At 47.1% G+C, this 15,034-nt stretch overlaps 2 protein-coding genes across 10 annotated transcripts in view; one reads left to right on the forward strand and one right to left on the reverse strand.

Annotated features, from left to right (window-relative positions):
* The window catches only part of CARS2 (cysteinyl-tRNA synthetase 2, mitochondrial), a 39,215-nt gene that overhangs the window by 20,834 nt on the left and 3,347 nt on the right, over window positions 1-15,034 (forward strand). For 7 of the 8 annotated variants that reach the window (XR_004966205.1, XM_036300407.1, XM_036300409.1 and 4 more), the window contains 6 exons: window positions 220-303; window positions 1,739-1,868; window positions 5,398-5,531; window positions 8,229-8,296; window positions 13,131-13,197; window positions 14,583-14,721. Coding sequence is in view for 7 of the 8 variants with exons in the window: in XM_036300407.1 (XP_036156300.1) it covers window positions 220-303; window positions 1,739-1,868; window positions 5,398-5,531; window positions 8,229-8,296; window positions 13,131-13,197; window positions 14,583-14,721 (622 nt within the window). In the remaining variant the exon portion in view is untranslated. The remainder of the gene's footprint in view (window positions 1-219; window positions 304-1,738; window positions 1,869-5,397; window positions 5,532-8,228; window positions 8,297-13,130; window positions 13,198-14,582; window positions 14,722-15,034) is intronic. The other variant, XM_036300408.1, reaches the window with a different exon arrangement.
* Window positions 1-15,034, reverse strand: part of NAXD (NAD(P)HX dehydratase) — a 52,190-nt gene that overhangs the window by 5,745 nt on the left and 31,411 nt on the right. Inside the window, exon 12 of one of the 2 annotated variants that reach the window (XR_004966206.1) lies at window positions 12,372-13,175. The exons of the other annotated variant lie outside the window; for it this stretch is intronic. The gene's annotated coding sequence lies outside the window, so the exon portion shown is untranslated. Of the gene's footprint in view, window positions 1-12,371; window positions 13,176-15,034 lie in introns of those variants that run through there. 2 annotated transcript variants of the gene reach the window in all.

Raw genomic sequence — 15,034 nt, forward strand, 5'->3', positions numbered from 1 at the left:
GTTTTCCCTTTCACATCCAGACATTCATGTGTCCACATGCATGTTTTTAAAATACAGTGCTGGTGGTGGTAATTTTGATTTTAAAATACAGAACAGGAGGCCAAATGAGGGCCAGATGCCATATTCTATGTTTAAGTTCTAATCACTTGTTAGCTGTTAAGCTCATGTAGATGCTGACATTTAAGACTGAGAAATGAAATCATTACCTTTATAAAACAGGCAATGTCTACTTTGATCTGCAGTCGAGAGGCGACAAGTACGGCAAGCTCGTCGGTGTGGCTCCTGGTCCTGTTGCAGAGCCAGGTGGGTGGACCCCGGCGTCCTGTCCCGGGTTCCGGGGGCTGAAGCACAGACTCAGCTTCTCTTTCCTAGTGCTCGGTTGAGACCCCCACTCTCTTAGAGGTGGTGCCAGACAGCTGGTCACAGCTGTGTTTTATTTTATTTTTTAAAATATATTTTTATTGATTTCAGAGAGGAAGGGAAAGGAAGAGAGAGATAGAAATGCCAATGATGAGAGAGAGTCATCAATCGGCTGCCTCCTGCATGCCCCACACTGGGGACTGAGCCCGCAAACCGGGCATGTGCCCTGACCAGGAATCAAACCATGACCTCCTTGTTCATAGGTCAATGCTTAACCATTGAGCCATGCTGGCCAGGCATCACAGCTGTGTTTTAAATTTGATTCTGGTCCTAGCTGGTTTGGCTCAGTGGATAGAGCATCGGCCTGCGGACTGAAAGGTCCTGGGTTCGATTCCGGTCAAGGGCACATGCTCGGGTTGCGGGCTTGATCCCCAGTGGGGATCATGCAGGAGGCAGCCAATCAATGATTCTCTCATCATTGATGTTTCTATCTCTCTCTCTCCCTTCCTCTCTGAAATCAATAAAAATATATATTAAAAATAAATAAACTTGATTGTTTTTTTAAATAGAGAGAACTTGTAGAGTATAAAGGTCACACAGCATATGACACGTCCCTCCCCTCTCCTGCCTGGGCCTCCAGCTCTCCCTGGAGAAGGCACCTTCGCCCATTCTCACAGCTCCTTTCAGAGATGGTCCCCGCATGTGAAACATGCATGTAAGCTTTCTTCATGTCTTTTCATGGCTCAATAGCTCATTTCTTTTTAGCAGTGAATAATATCCCATTATCTGATGTACCACAATTTACTTATCCACTCACCTACTCAAGGAGATCTTGGTTGCTTGGTTGCTTCCAAGTTTTGGAATGTAAAGAGAGCCCAAAACTGGCTCATTGTACAGACTTCAACAATAACCTAACCTTTCTCTTTTGAGTCTCTTTACTCTTTGAATGTGATTGGCATTCTGGTAATTCTCCTTTTCGCTCTATATGATTTTTTGGGGGGAAAGTTACTCAAACTCAGTTACTGATAGCACAGCTGTCTTAGGAGACAGACTGCAGAAGAATGAGCATACTCAGTTCAGGACGCCCCTCAGAAAGCAGCATCACCGTGCGTGTTTGAAATCTCAACTCATTCATTATTCAACTTAATGAAACTGGCCTCATGCTGACAGACCTCATGCTACTGGCATATTTTAGGTGAAAGTGTTTAGTATTCTTTCCAGCCGTCAGGTGGGGGGAAGAGAAAAACATGAATGAGGAATGTGAGGTTACTTATAAGAAGGAACAGACTCTTTGGAAAGTGCTTTAGTTTTGTGACTTTGGGTTGGTTTGTTCATTCTAAGTTCTCAACCCTGTTGATCAAACACTTTTAATTGGCAGGTGATTCGGACAAGCGGCATGCCAGCGACTTTGCCCTGTGGAAGGCAGCCAAGCCCCAGGAGATATTCTGGCCCTCTCCTTGGGGAAACGGAAGACCTGGCTGGCATATTGAATGTTCTACCATCTCAAGGTAAGGTTTTCCTGGATTCTTCCCCTCGGTGTTGATGTGAAAGCTCTAGCAATGCCTGAGTTGGCCAGTAGAGGGCGCAGACAGGGCAGGTTTGGTCTCCGCACCAATGCAGACAAAGCAAGGAGTTTTGAGGAAAGCTTAACACTCAGAGGGGACTGGCTGTAAGAAGGGAAACAAAACAAAAACATGGCTTATTCATCTTTGCATCAGCACTTTTCTTTTCAGTAGGAAAGCCTGCTTTACGGTTCAGGTTTTGATTTCCCATCTCCTACAAGCCCGCTCCAGGTTGCCTTCATCTCTCTGCCGAGGTGGGTTTAGGGAACACCAACCCTCCACTGAGGGCCTGGATGAGGTCAGAGCCCCTCAGGGACGGGGGACCGAACCACCTTTCTCCTGCCGCTCTCTCAGTCCACAGACCCTCACCCCAAAGCTGGATCAGAACCCATCGAGCGCTATCCCCAGCTTCTGTGTGTCTGTCTCCTCAGTCTTCCATCTGCCCTTTCTCAGGACGCTTCTGTCCTGGGATCTCCATAAACACAGGTCCTCCGTGACCCTGACCCCTCCAGCAGCCTCCTTTTTGTTTGCTTCTATCACCATCTACATGTGACCTGCTCCTGCCTGGCTTTCATCCCAGCGTCCCACTGACTCTGGTCTCCTGAGGGCACCAGTGACCAGGTCATTGACAGGCAGCCTGATGCCCTCCTTTTCCCTTGGCCCCTGGGAAACAACTCTCTGCTGGTTTTGGCATCTCTGCTGGGGCCTCCTCCTCCTTCTGCTTGATCACCTCTGCAGACTGTTCCTTCAGCACTCCCCACGCTTCTGCCCATGGCCACATGCCCCTTTTCATGTGTGTGTGTGTGTGTGTGTGTGTGTGTGTGTGAGAGAGAGAGAGAGAGAGAGAGCGCGAAAGAGAGAGAGAGAGAAGGTGGCATACCACATGTGTTGTCCTCTTCTGTCTCTTTTCACTTAGCAGTCTGTCCTGGGAATTCCCTTGTGTCAGTTTGCTGAGCTCTTCGTCATTTGTCTCTCGGCTCCTAAGTGCTGCTCTATTGTGTGGCTTACCCATTATTCATTTAGCTAGTACCCTATGGAGGAGCATTTAGGTGTTCCAATACTTTGCTCTTACAAATACCTGCAGTGAATAACCTGGTGTATGTATTTCCTGTTTGTGGAGGTGAGGGGTTTTCAAGTATCATATTAACTCAGATTTTATATTTGATGTGTTTCAGTTCATTGCAGATATTTATTATAATTTTTTTGCAGTAGAGTTATAAGTTTTTAAAATTAGAAACATAAAGTATGCTTAAGGTGAGCATTTCAAACTACTAGCTACACCAAAAATTTTCAGATCAGCCAACCCAGTCACCCTCACTTGGTTGTTGTATATGGTACTGTTTTCTGGCTGGGTATAGCAGTGGTAACTATCTTATCTATATATATAAAAGCCTAAGTGACCATCTGACCGTTTGACTGCCTGACCGGAAGCTGTGATGCGCACTGACCAACGGGAGCAGACACTCAACGCAAGAGCTGCTGAACTGCGGTGACTTGGCAGCTGCGGTTCTTGGGTGACACACCCGGAACCAGAGAGGAGGGAGCTCGATTCTGGGGTGTGTCTCCCGAGAACCACCCTTGCAATCCGGAACCCCTTGGGGGATGTCAGAGAGCTGGTTTCGGCCCGATCCCTGCAGGCCAGGCTGAGGGACCCCCCCGACCCAGTGCATGAATCTGTGCACTGGGCCTCTAGTCTCCTGTAATAGAGCGCTGTGCCCCATGCACTGACCCCACGTTAGTTTCCTTTTGAGCCCCACGTAGGTTTACCCCATCCTACCAAATGGAAAAGCCTTGTCCTCCAAGACCCGTCCATCCACATTTTGTTCATTCTAGTTAAGACTCAGCAGGCAATCTCCCTTTCCACCACATCCCCCTGTAGCCCTGACCTCTGATGACTTCTACATGGCCCATCTAGAAACACATCCAGGCATTCCTGAGACATCAAACTCTCATGTTACTATGAAGCATGGGCCCAACTTTTCATTAAAAACAATTATGTCCATCTCACAGTCATACATTAATACAGAACCACTTATGTATTTATAAATACTTGTTGGTTTAATAGCAATGTGGAGTATACATTGGATTGTAAAAAAGTATTTAGTTTTAGATTTAATTAGTTGCTGTAAAGCAGGTAGAAAGCATTTAATAAATTTCAAATCTAATGTTACCATTAAATATTTCATTTTGTTGAAATCTAAATAATGAAAATAGACATTGTATTCCTTTTTAGCTGTCTCTTATTTTAAAATAGGCCTAAAGTACAGACATGAATAGAGACTAATATAATGAATACCTCGGATCCACAGTTTAGCTTTATTAAATCTTAACATCGTCATATTTGCTTCAGATCTTAAACTGAATCACTCATTACAAATGAGGCCCCTTATGTTCTCCTACCCAGTCTTCGCCCTCCCACCGCACACTCTTCTTCAGAGCATTTGAAATTTCAAGGACTGTAATAGATTCTCTAAAATCCATCACTGAGAATGTACAGTAACAGACAACCCACTCAGCCAGCACCACTTAGCTAAATGTGACGGTACATTGCGGGTTCTTCTGGAGCCCAGGAGCCAGTGGGAGAAGGTCAACCTTCAGCAGGAAAGGACTCAGCGAGGCTGTGGCATCTTTGAAAATGTCTATTTTGAACCATTTTTAGGAAAATTCACGATGGTCTGCATTCCAGCCTCGCTGTGTGCTGGGGCAGGTGGCCTCGCCACTCAGACCCCACAAACCAGCATTTCCACTGTGCTGACTGTTGAGTTTTTCATCGATTTTTGCATATTCAGTGTCTTCTGAAGCAGCGCTAGTGAACCTGGATTGTTCACACTGGTACAGGTTTCGCAGGGGGTCTGGTGAGAGTTGCCAGGCCGAGTGGCCGGGCCAGCTGCTGCACTGTCCCATCAGCCACACAGCTTTGGTGTGCAGTTTGTAGGACAGGAGGTTTTCCAGGATGTATGGCACAGCGCTAGAGCGGAAGTGCCAATAGCTGACGTGCACTGATTTGAATTCTATAACCTTGTTTGTCAAATATAACCGCTAAGTAGTTAAATTTTCAAAAACCAAATTAAAAATTCTCTTGATTTTATAGTTCTATCTCTTGTTAAAGGTGGAAAGCCACTAAATGTTACCTATTGAAAGTAAGAAAAGGTAATTTTGTAAGTTTTTTTAAAAAACCATACCTCTGGAGCGAAGAGAATTACATTTTTTCACTAGGAGGAAAAGCTATTAGGGATTTTTATGAATTGTCTTTAGTACGAGGAAAAGCTATGGATGAGGGATTTTATGAAGTAAAAACAAAATTATGGTTTCCATTTGCATCAGTTAAGCTTTCACAGGTATTGATTTAAAATTGAGATCCATTTATTTTATTCCTTGCACTGCACAAAGGCTGGAAGGGTTAGATATAAGATGAGGGTTGGAGAAATATGCTGTTTGATTGAATTAATTCACGGCTCTGTGCTGTGTCTTGCAGTTTGGTGTTTGGAAGTCAACTGGACATCCACTCGGGTGGCATAGACCTAGCTTTCCCGCATCACGAGAATGAAATCGCACAGTGTGAGGTCTTCCATCAGTGCCAGCAGTGGGGAAATTACTTCCTGCATTCTGGTAAGTAATGACCTCAGAGGAATTGTTCTATTTCAGTCCTGCCAGTTTTTTCTTTTATTGACAAAAGTTACATTTGGAAATACATAGATCAGCTAAAATAGGTCAAGAAGTGGAGCTGTCTCCTGAGTTGTTTTTGAATTTCCGTCAGTTGGACATGAGCTTCCTCGATGGGAGTGAGCCTGCCTTTTGGGAACTGAAATGTGCATGACAAGAATGTGGAAAAGGCCTTACAGTGCTGTTCTATGGAAGTTTCCTTCTAATAAAACTATGGAGGTTTTAAATAGTATGATGTAGTCATTATTAGGAATATGCCAACTTTGAGCTATAATATTGTACCACTGCCTCTCATTTCACTGTTCAAACCACGGTTGGCTAACACCAGCCATCAGTTCTCAGAGTGTGAAACAAGCCGCATCCTTGAGCATAGCAGCGTTGGAATTCCCTTTGATGCCTGGGAAGATTCCTATGTCCAAAGTTTGACAAAGGTTGTGGGGCAATGTCAAATTGGTCCATTGCTTTTTGGAATGGACAGCTTACGTATTTGGTGTTTGGTAGTGATAGGGTTGGGAGCTGCAGATAATCAGCATCTGAAACACAGTGCATTAACAAATACCATTTCTTTAAGTCCTTGAATGAAGGAAACTAGGTTATTCCAGTGAAGTATTTAGAGGTGCTCATTTTATAATGTGCCGTCGGCTGCGTAAAGTCTGGAGTAAGGGTTCACTTGGGTTTTCTTCATGGCGGTGAACTGATGAGGCTGCACGCACCGCAGTGTCTCCTTTGTTCTCGAGCTGTCCTGGGTGGCACTCCCACCCTCGCTGTGTCCAGGTGCCCGGGAACCAGCATCTCTATTCTCTGCAGTGACCAGCTCGTTTCTGACTGCCTCACAGTAGTCCGAAAAGAAACAGAACTGGCCAAACAGCTGTGGACGGCATACGAGCTGTTTGCCCTCTAGTCTCCCACTTCATGTCCCTGCATAGAACTCAGCAGTAGCCAAATCTACTTTATTTCTGCCAGCGATGGGCCTTGCTGGGCAGATTCCCTAAATAGAAGGGCAAAGGCCTGATGATCCTGGTTCCATGTTTTCCTTCCACTGTGCTGTCTGAGAAGTCAGAGCGTGATCCCTCCACGGACACTGCGCCAGTTAATGCTCACGAGGAGTTACGGTTTGCTCTGGACACTGTAAAGTGCAGGTGCCCTTCGGTGAACCGTGGGTCTAGGGGTCAGTACTAACACTTCTTCAGCCTCTCAGCTAATGACAGGTGTTTGGTGGCCATAAAACAGCAGGTCTTGTTTACCTTTACTAGTAAGTGTGGGAATGGGAAAGAAAGGGATTTTGTTGCTGTGTTTTGTTGTGACTTTTACCATCTGTTAACACTAGAAAGACGGAAACTTAGTATATACCTATATTGCCCAAAAGCAGTCAAAATGACTGCATTGTGAAAGAATAATATCGGAGCACTCTTCACTCATGTTCCTGAGCTTTTCCAATAACTCACTTCTATTCGACATTTCTTTCATGAATTTAGGGCGCAAAAGAAATAAAATAAACAACCTATTAGGACAAGTATCACTGCATAAAGATTCGAATAACAAGTACTAGTTTAGCTTATTGAGCAACTGCAACTTATCAAGTATCGACAATTTATCATGTACTTGTATGTTATCATGTGACGGTAATCGAAAAAAAATGAAAACTGTTATTTCAATACAGAGCCGAACTGGTCATATAAGAAATTTACTCAATTCAATAATAAGAGTCATAATTCCCCCCCCCCCCCAAGCAGTCAAAATGACTGCTTTTGGGCAGTATAGGTATAACACATATATATATACCGGAAATGAAGGAGGGGGAGGTAACTACAATTATTAATAAACGCATTTATATGTTGTACAAAAAGTCACAAAATTCTAAGACATTGTGTCCTTATATACATAATTGTTTTTCTAATTGAAATTAAAAAGCAGTCAAAATGACTTCCTTGGGCAATCTAGTGTTAAGGCACTCTACGCTTCTCCATCACATTCACACCTGTCCTGGAGAAGGAAACAGCAGTGCCTCCTGACACAAGGGAGAATGAATCTGGCCTTTCACATACTTGGGTAATACCAAGGTCTAATAAGTCTGTGAAATTCAGTTGCAACAGAAAATCTAATTGCTCTCAGAGACCTGCAAGCCCCACGTTGCAATTCTGAACATCTGTAAGCAGCTTTTATTGCCGGGTGGGTGCCTGGTTTGCAAAACCAGAGATTTGTCATTTCTTCAGGTGTTGAGTCGGTTAAAGCATCCTTTCTAAGTTACAGGAAAGGGGTAGAGTGTGCACTGTTTCTGAGTGTCACAGTCCATCTGTTCCTGTCTGAGTTCTGACTCAGCAGAGGTTCCTGTCCATTGCCCACTGTGGGCTGGGTGTACCTGATGCCCTTGAACCGGCACAGCTGTGGGCTCCATCTTCCTGGAGGGTTGACGGTGGGTGATTTGGGGAAATCTTCCACCCACATGTACACAGGTGTTTGCATATTGGAGAGAGCAGCACTTACGGTTTCCTTCCAGTTCCCCAGGCAGCTGCAGTCGGAGCCCTGTGCTCAGGCACCTGCTGGAGAAGCGCCCACTTTACCTCCTTCCCCTGTACAGATGGGACGGAGCAGTCCCTCTCTTCCCCCCAATGCAGAGTGAATGACTGTGTTTTTTCTCCTCAGGACACTTGCATGTAAAAGGCAAAGAAGAAAAAATGTCCAAATCACTGAAAAACTACATCACGGTTAAGGTAATGTGCTCTCCTGCGTTGCTGCCAGCTTGCTGAACCTTGTTAAAGGCTGATGCGTATATGAGACCCCACATCTCTGATTCCCAGTTTCTCTGGCTGCCCTTTCCCCATGGCCCTCAGGGGCTTCTCCTATTTCCGGGTCTAAATACTCTTTTTTTCTTCTTTCCTTTTTATTGATTTCAGAGAGGGAGGAAGGGAAAGTGGGAGGGAGGGAGGGAGGGAGGGAGGGAGGGAGGGAGGGAGGGAGGGAGGGAGGGAGGGAAACATCAATGATGAGAATCACTGACCAGCTGCCTCCTGCATGCCCTCAACTGGGGACCGAGCCCGCAACCTGGGCATGTGCCCATGACCAGAATCGAACCTGGGACCCTTTGTTCCACAGTCTGATGCTCTATCCACTGAGCCAAACCAGCTGGGGCTAAATACTCTTTTTTTTTTTTTTTGGTCTGAAAAGTGCACAGTGGTATTTCTCTATTTTCTGTTCTCTCTCCTTGTGTGGCTCTCCACTGTTTTCTGTTGGCTTTTTATTTATTTATTTTTTTTTAATATTTTTATTGATTTCAGAGAGAGGAAAGGAGAGGGAGAGAGAGAAACATCCATGATGAGAGAGAATCATGGATCAGCCGCCTCCTGCACGTCCCACACTGGGGATCGAGCCTGCAACCCGGGCATGTGCCCTGACTGGGAATCGAACCTGGGACCCTTCAGTCCGCAGGCCAACGCTCTATCCACTGAACCATACCAGCCAGGGCTTCTGTTGGCTTAAAAAAAAAATACTACTTTTATCGATTTTTAGGGAGAAAGGGAGAGGGAGAGAGAGAAACATCAATCAGCAGCCCTCTGGGGGGGCGGGGGAGGGGGGGGGATTGAGCCTGCAACCTGGGCATGTGCCCTAACCAGGAATCATACCAGCAACCCTTCAGTGCACGGGTGGATGCCCAACTGAGCCACACGGGCCAAGGCTCTGTCGGCTTTAGTGGTGGACTTCTTCCTCCCCTTTTTGTTTTTAATGATTTTATCTTTTGAATTACATTTGCTGGATTCCTTCCCCCGTTTTTGTCCCTTTGTTCCATCACCAGCCCCCTCCTATCTAGTGTAGCTTTGGGTTTGTTTGATTGACTGATTTTTGCTTTTTGCTGGCTTCTTACCCTACCTGGAGAATCTCACTGTGTTGCGGAAATGCAGACTGAAATGTGAATTTCTGTATGAATGGCGATCGAGGGCACTAATAGAATACTTAAACACAGCTTGATCCTCCCTTGCCTTGGGGTCCATAATGCCCAATTTAGTTGACAAGGATAGTAAACAGCCCTTCATCACCTAAATACCAACCACTGAAGCTATTCACAGCAGATTTATAATAAACCAAAAGGGGTGTGCTCCTCAAAAATAGTCTTTATGTACTTTACATAAATAGAAATGTCTAATATTATCTTATACAAATTTTCAAACATACAGAAAAGTTAGAAGAAATACTTATATACTCACCATGTAGATTCAATAATTTAGTATTTGTGTGTGTGTTATTGTTGCTGAACCATTCGAAAATACATTTAGACATCATGAGAATTCTTTTCTGCATGCAACTCTTAAAAATAAGGATGCTTTCCTATGTAACCTAAACACCTAAACAGTTAGCAATAATTTATTATGTTTTTTTTTTATTTCACCATTTAACCCACCATATACTCTTCCACCTCTACCCATCCCCCTTCTTCCTAAGCAATAATTTCTTAACAATACCAATTGTAACCCATATTTTGATTTCTGCATTTATCCCAATATGCCTTTTACAGCTTTATTTTTTAACCAGGATCCAATCAAGGTTTATGCGCTGCATTTGAATGTTGTTATCTTAGGCTTTAAAAAAATTGTTTTTAATAGTGGTAAAAAACACATTACGTAAAATCTACATGTTAACCGTGTTTATGTGTACAGTTCAGGAGTGTATTATGCTCACATGGTTGTGTGACAGATCTCCACAACTTTTCCATCTTGCGAAACTGAAATTCTGCACCCATTGAACATATACCCCTTCCCCCCTCCCCTGCAACCACCATTCTACTTTATGTTTCCATGACTGACCACTCTGGGCACCTCATAAAAGTGGGATCATACAGTGTTTGTCATTTGTGACTGGCTGATTTCACTTAGCATAATGTCCTCAAGGTTCATCTGTGTTGTAGAGTGTGACAGGACTTGCTTATTTTTTAAAGCTGAATAATAGTCCACTGTTCCGTTTAGGCTTCTACTCTACAACTGCCTCTCTACTTTTATTTTCCCTGTGGCATTGACTTTTTGAAAAAACCAGGCCATTTTTTCTGAACACCCCACATCTAGAATTTGCCTATTGCTTTGTGGTGTCATTTAACTTGTTCTTCTAGCTCCCGTATTTCCTGTAACTGGAAGTGAGGTCTCAAGGCTGATTCCATTTAGGTCAAACCTGCTTGGCGGAAACACTCCATCAGTGGTGCTGTGGACTTCCTCTGGGGCCACAGCGTCAGACTGTGGGACCCAGTGATGATACATTTGACTGCTTGGCTAGGGGATGGCCACAGTGTCTGCTGTAGAGATGTTTATTTCCTTTTTGTGAATATCGAGAACCTGCGAGATAATGTCATGTCAGTATCTTGTTCCCAGCAGCCTTCTGCCCTGCAGGTTTGGCATCCTTGGTGCGCTCCACCTTGGTGCTCCTTTCATTGATTCTTGCAGTTGTGCAGGTCTCATTCTGTTGCTTCTTTACATTTACTAGTTAGCATTCCCCTTTAAAGAAAGGGTTTTTGTCTGTCTTTCTGTTTCTTTTCAGTGTCACTACAGACCTAAGGATTTACTTTGTGTATTATCAACTCAGTTTGTATCCTTTTTGTGCTGAAATTACCCCTCATTTGGACACATTACATAATGAGCTCCTGTGTCCTGGGCTCGTGTCTCGCCTGCGTCCTTCCTTTCGGCCCTGTTCACCTGTGCATCCTCCCAGACCGGCCATTTCTCCGAGGTGCCTCGCTGCCTTTGTGGGGAAACGGAACTTTGAACCGAGATCTGAGCACCTAGTGTGTTCATTGTTGCTGGAGTGCAAATCTCTCTTTGAGATACTGCTTTTGCTTCCTTTGGATTTATATCCAGAAGCGGAATTGCTGGATTATATGGTAGATCAAGTTTTAGTGTTTTTTTTTTGAGAATTATATTTTTGTGTATGCAACTGTTGAACTGAATCTTTATTTTTTTACTCTTGACAGTGTTTCTAGCAGGTGAGACCTTGTCTAACCTACTTGTGTGCCCAGGTGGCCCCTTAGTGTAAGCCCTGCACCAAAGCCAGCACGTCGCCAGAGCAGATGCTCCAGCCTGGGCTACTTTCTAAACAGCGTCCGAAACCCCCGAGAGCCCCCACCCCCACAAGCCTGGCACGGGGTCCAGGCCAGGTGTTTCCTCCCAGCTGTTGCATGCTGGTTGCTGTTGCCGATGGGAGGCCAGAGATACCATTGGACAGAAAGGGGTGGACAGGTGGACAGAAGGGCTGAGAACGTCTCCTTTAACTCTCTGAGGATTCAAACACTCCTCTCGGAGCCCGTTTCCCTCGGTGCCCAGCATTGGTCAGTCGGTGGCACGGTCACTGTGGGTGGCCTCGCTGGGCAAGCAGAGCCCTAGTGTCTTTCCTGGGGCCACACTGGAACCCGTCGTGAGGTTGGGCCCTTTCCCCGCTTCCTCCCTCACCCTGTCTTATCCCTTTAAAATCATGCAGAACTTTCCACTGACCACCAGAGAGAGAGGTTTTGTTGAACATGGTGCTGTCTTAATGATTTCTGATACGTTTCCCCATGTTATCCTTCCTGATATGGAAATTTTCACTTCTTTATGCAGACATTGTGGAAATAACCGAGAGGATGATACCAATTGGGCTTTTATTTTATGTTTACTTTTTTTCTTTTAATCCTCACCCAACGATATTTTTCCATTGATTTTTAGAGAGAGTGGAAGAGAGAGGGAAAGACAGAGAGAAAGAAAAACATCAATGTGAAAGAAACATTGATTGGTTGCCTCCTGCATGCACCCTGACCAGGCCCTGGGCCGGGGAGGAGCCTGCAACCGAGGTATGTGCCCTTGACCAGAATCGAAACCTGGGCCCTTTGGTCTGCAGGCCGATGCTCTAGCCATTGAGCCAAACCGGCTAGAGCTATTTTACGTTCACTTTTATCGAGGCAGGATGGTTTATTCTTTGAGAAACATACCTGCTTCAAGTTCAGTGTCACTGGAGAGAATGACCTGGGCCCTCTCCCCTCAGTCCAGCCTGGGCATGCTTCAAGTTCAGTGTCACTGGAGAGAATGACCTGGGCCCTCTCCCCTCAGTCCAGCCTGGGCATGGATGTTGCTTGTTCTGACGTTACCACAGCCAAGCTTTCTGGACTGTCTCCTTCCTGCTCCTGGGAGCCTGTCCCTCTCACTCAGCCAGGAGCTGTGCGTGCCTCCTCCTCCCTGTGTCCCTTCCTGAGCACAGTCTCTCTGTGGTTCCCAGGCTGCTGGGTGGCCTCTGGTGGTGGCCGTCCTCTCATGCCGTGGTGAAGGCTCCCAGGCCATCAGCAGAGCAGACTCCCGATGCGCCCGGTGGAGCGGTTCTCCAGGCAGACAGGCCTCTCCTCTCGGCCTTTCCCACAGACGCTTGGACTGAATGTGGACAGTCAGCAGGGAAATTGCAAGGAAAGTGCTAAGAGTTTGAATGCAAAACAAAGCTTTTCATAAACATTCCTGATTGCTGGACGTGTGAGAGCTCACCTCCGAGTGATGCAAATGGGAAAGACAAGCACTGTACATCTCTCCCGCATCTCTCTCTCTCTCTCAGGACTTTCTGAAGACATTTTCCCCCGACGTCTTCCGGCTCTTCTGCCTGCGGAGCAGGTACAGGTCAGGTGAGCCGACAGGGCCTTTGGGGGATGGTCACAGCGTCTGCTGTGTGCAGCTGGGCAGAGACTACTCTGACAGTGTGGGGAATACCGAAGTACTGGCTGAGTAATAAGCACCGTCTTGTTAGTGTGGTTGTTCATCCCCTAAGGCTTGGGCTCAGAAAGTAAGCCCGAGGATGCACTATTGCATAATACCAGCACTGGGCCAGAAGGTTCCAGAAGCTTATGGAGGCCATGGGTTTCCAGTCAGCCCTCCCCGTCCACTTCCCTCCTCTCCTCCTCTGTGGGGTCTGGGCCCCGGAGTGCCCTCCACTTCCTGCTCCATGAACACAACAATTGGACTGGCCGCGCTCACACAGGGACGGAACCAGGAGCCCTCAAATGCGTCCCACTCAGGACAGGCAGGCCCTGCTGTGCTGCTCGGGGGTGGGGGTGGGGTGAGGGGGATGGGGATGTCTAGCACTATGTCCCTAGGGCCAGAGGGCTCTTCTCCCTGGAAGGCCAGGTCTGGGGACACCCGGCACTACCCTGCCTGACTTGACCACTGTGACAGTAAGATGCTGGCGGTGTCTATGGTCCTGCAGCAACAGGTGCCCTTGGGGGGTAGGTTGGCTCCTCAGCCTGTGCACTGGGCACAACCATGTGACCAGGGAAGCAGAGATTGGGGTGATGCAGCCACAATCCAAGAACGTCTGGGCCACCAGAAGCTGCAAGAGACAAGGCAGGACCCTCCCCTAGGACCTTTGGAAAGGGTAGCCCGGCTGACCCCTTGACTTCAGTTGTTTTTACCCCCAGAGCTGCAAGAGAAGAAATTGCTGTTTTTTGCCCCCAGATCTGTGGTACTGAGGCACGATACCCAGGACACTGGCCCCCACCACTTGGGGAGTAGCTGACACGTCTATCCCTCTGGCTGTGCCATTTGTGGGAGCCTGGACGTGGTGTCCAGTGGCTCGGGTGGGCTGGCCCAGGTGGGAGCTCTTAAATCTGTCTTCATGTACTCTACCACGCTGAGTTCGAGGTCTAATCCTCTCCCTCTCCCGAAATACTGAGCCCAAAGCCCAGGTGGTCTTTGATCTGCATCAGGTACCCAAGTGGATGTCTCTCAGTTTCCAGAGTCAGCTGTCTGTCCATCTGTCAGCGAGATTGGGCCCCCTCAGCCAAAATGTAGAGGGAGAGGTTTTTCATGTTTCTTCTGAGGTGATGAGATACCCAAGTGAGGACAGACTGGTCTGTGTGGTTCAGGCCTCAGGGAGGTGCAGGATAGGGGCAGCTGTCCCCGCTCCACTGCTGGGTTTCTGGAGTAGCGTGAGGATGGCCTGGCTAAGAAACTGAATCTGCAGGTGTGGGCACGCTCGACGGGCACCCCCAGCTAATCCTTCCCCCTTCCTCAGCCGTGGACTACAGCGACAACACCATGCAGGAAGCTCAGCACCTCCTCCGGGCCGTGACCGCGTTCGCCCAGGATGCTCGGGCCTACATGAAGGGGCAGCTGGTGTGCGGCCCCATCAGGGAAGACGTGCTGTGGGAGAGGTGGGTGCTCTCCCAGATCTGCCCAGAGGGCCCTGGGCGCCAGCGCCTGGAGGGAAGCGAGGCTTTTGGAGACTAAGGCTACTTGAGTGCTGGTGGGAAGGTCCCTCAGGCTCTGTGGCCTCGGGCATGTCTGTGGTCTGCCTGTGGGTGGCTGTGAAGGTTGTAAATAACTTGCCAGGATGGGTTTTCCCACTGGTGTTTATTAGCGTGAACTGAACAGAGGCCCTTGTCACTACGAGGGTGAGGGCAGGTGCCAGGCAGGAGGGAAGAGGGGGCCCCAGGGCTTTGCCTCCACAATTCAACGCTCTGGCCC

This window comes from Myotis myotis, unplaced genomic scaffold (genome assembly GCF_014108235.1).
Source record: "Myotis myotis isolate mMyoMyo1 unplaced genomic scaffold, mMyoMyo1.p scaffold_m19_p_3, whole genome shotgun sequence".
Taxonomy (NCBI): Eukaryota; Metazoa; Chordata; class Mammalia; order Chiroptera; family Vespertilionidae; genus Myotis; species Myotis myotis.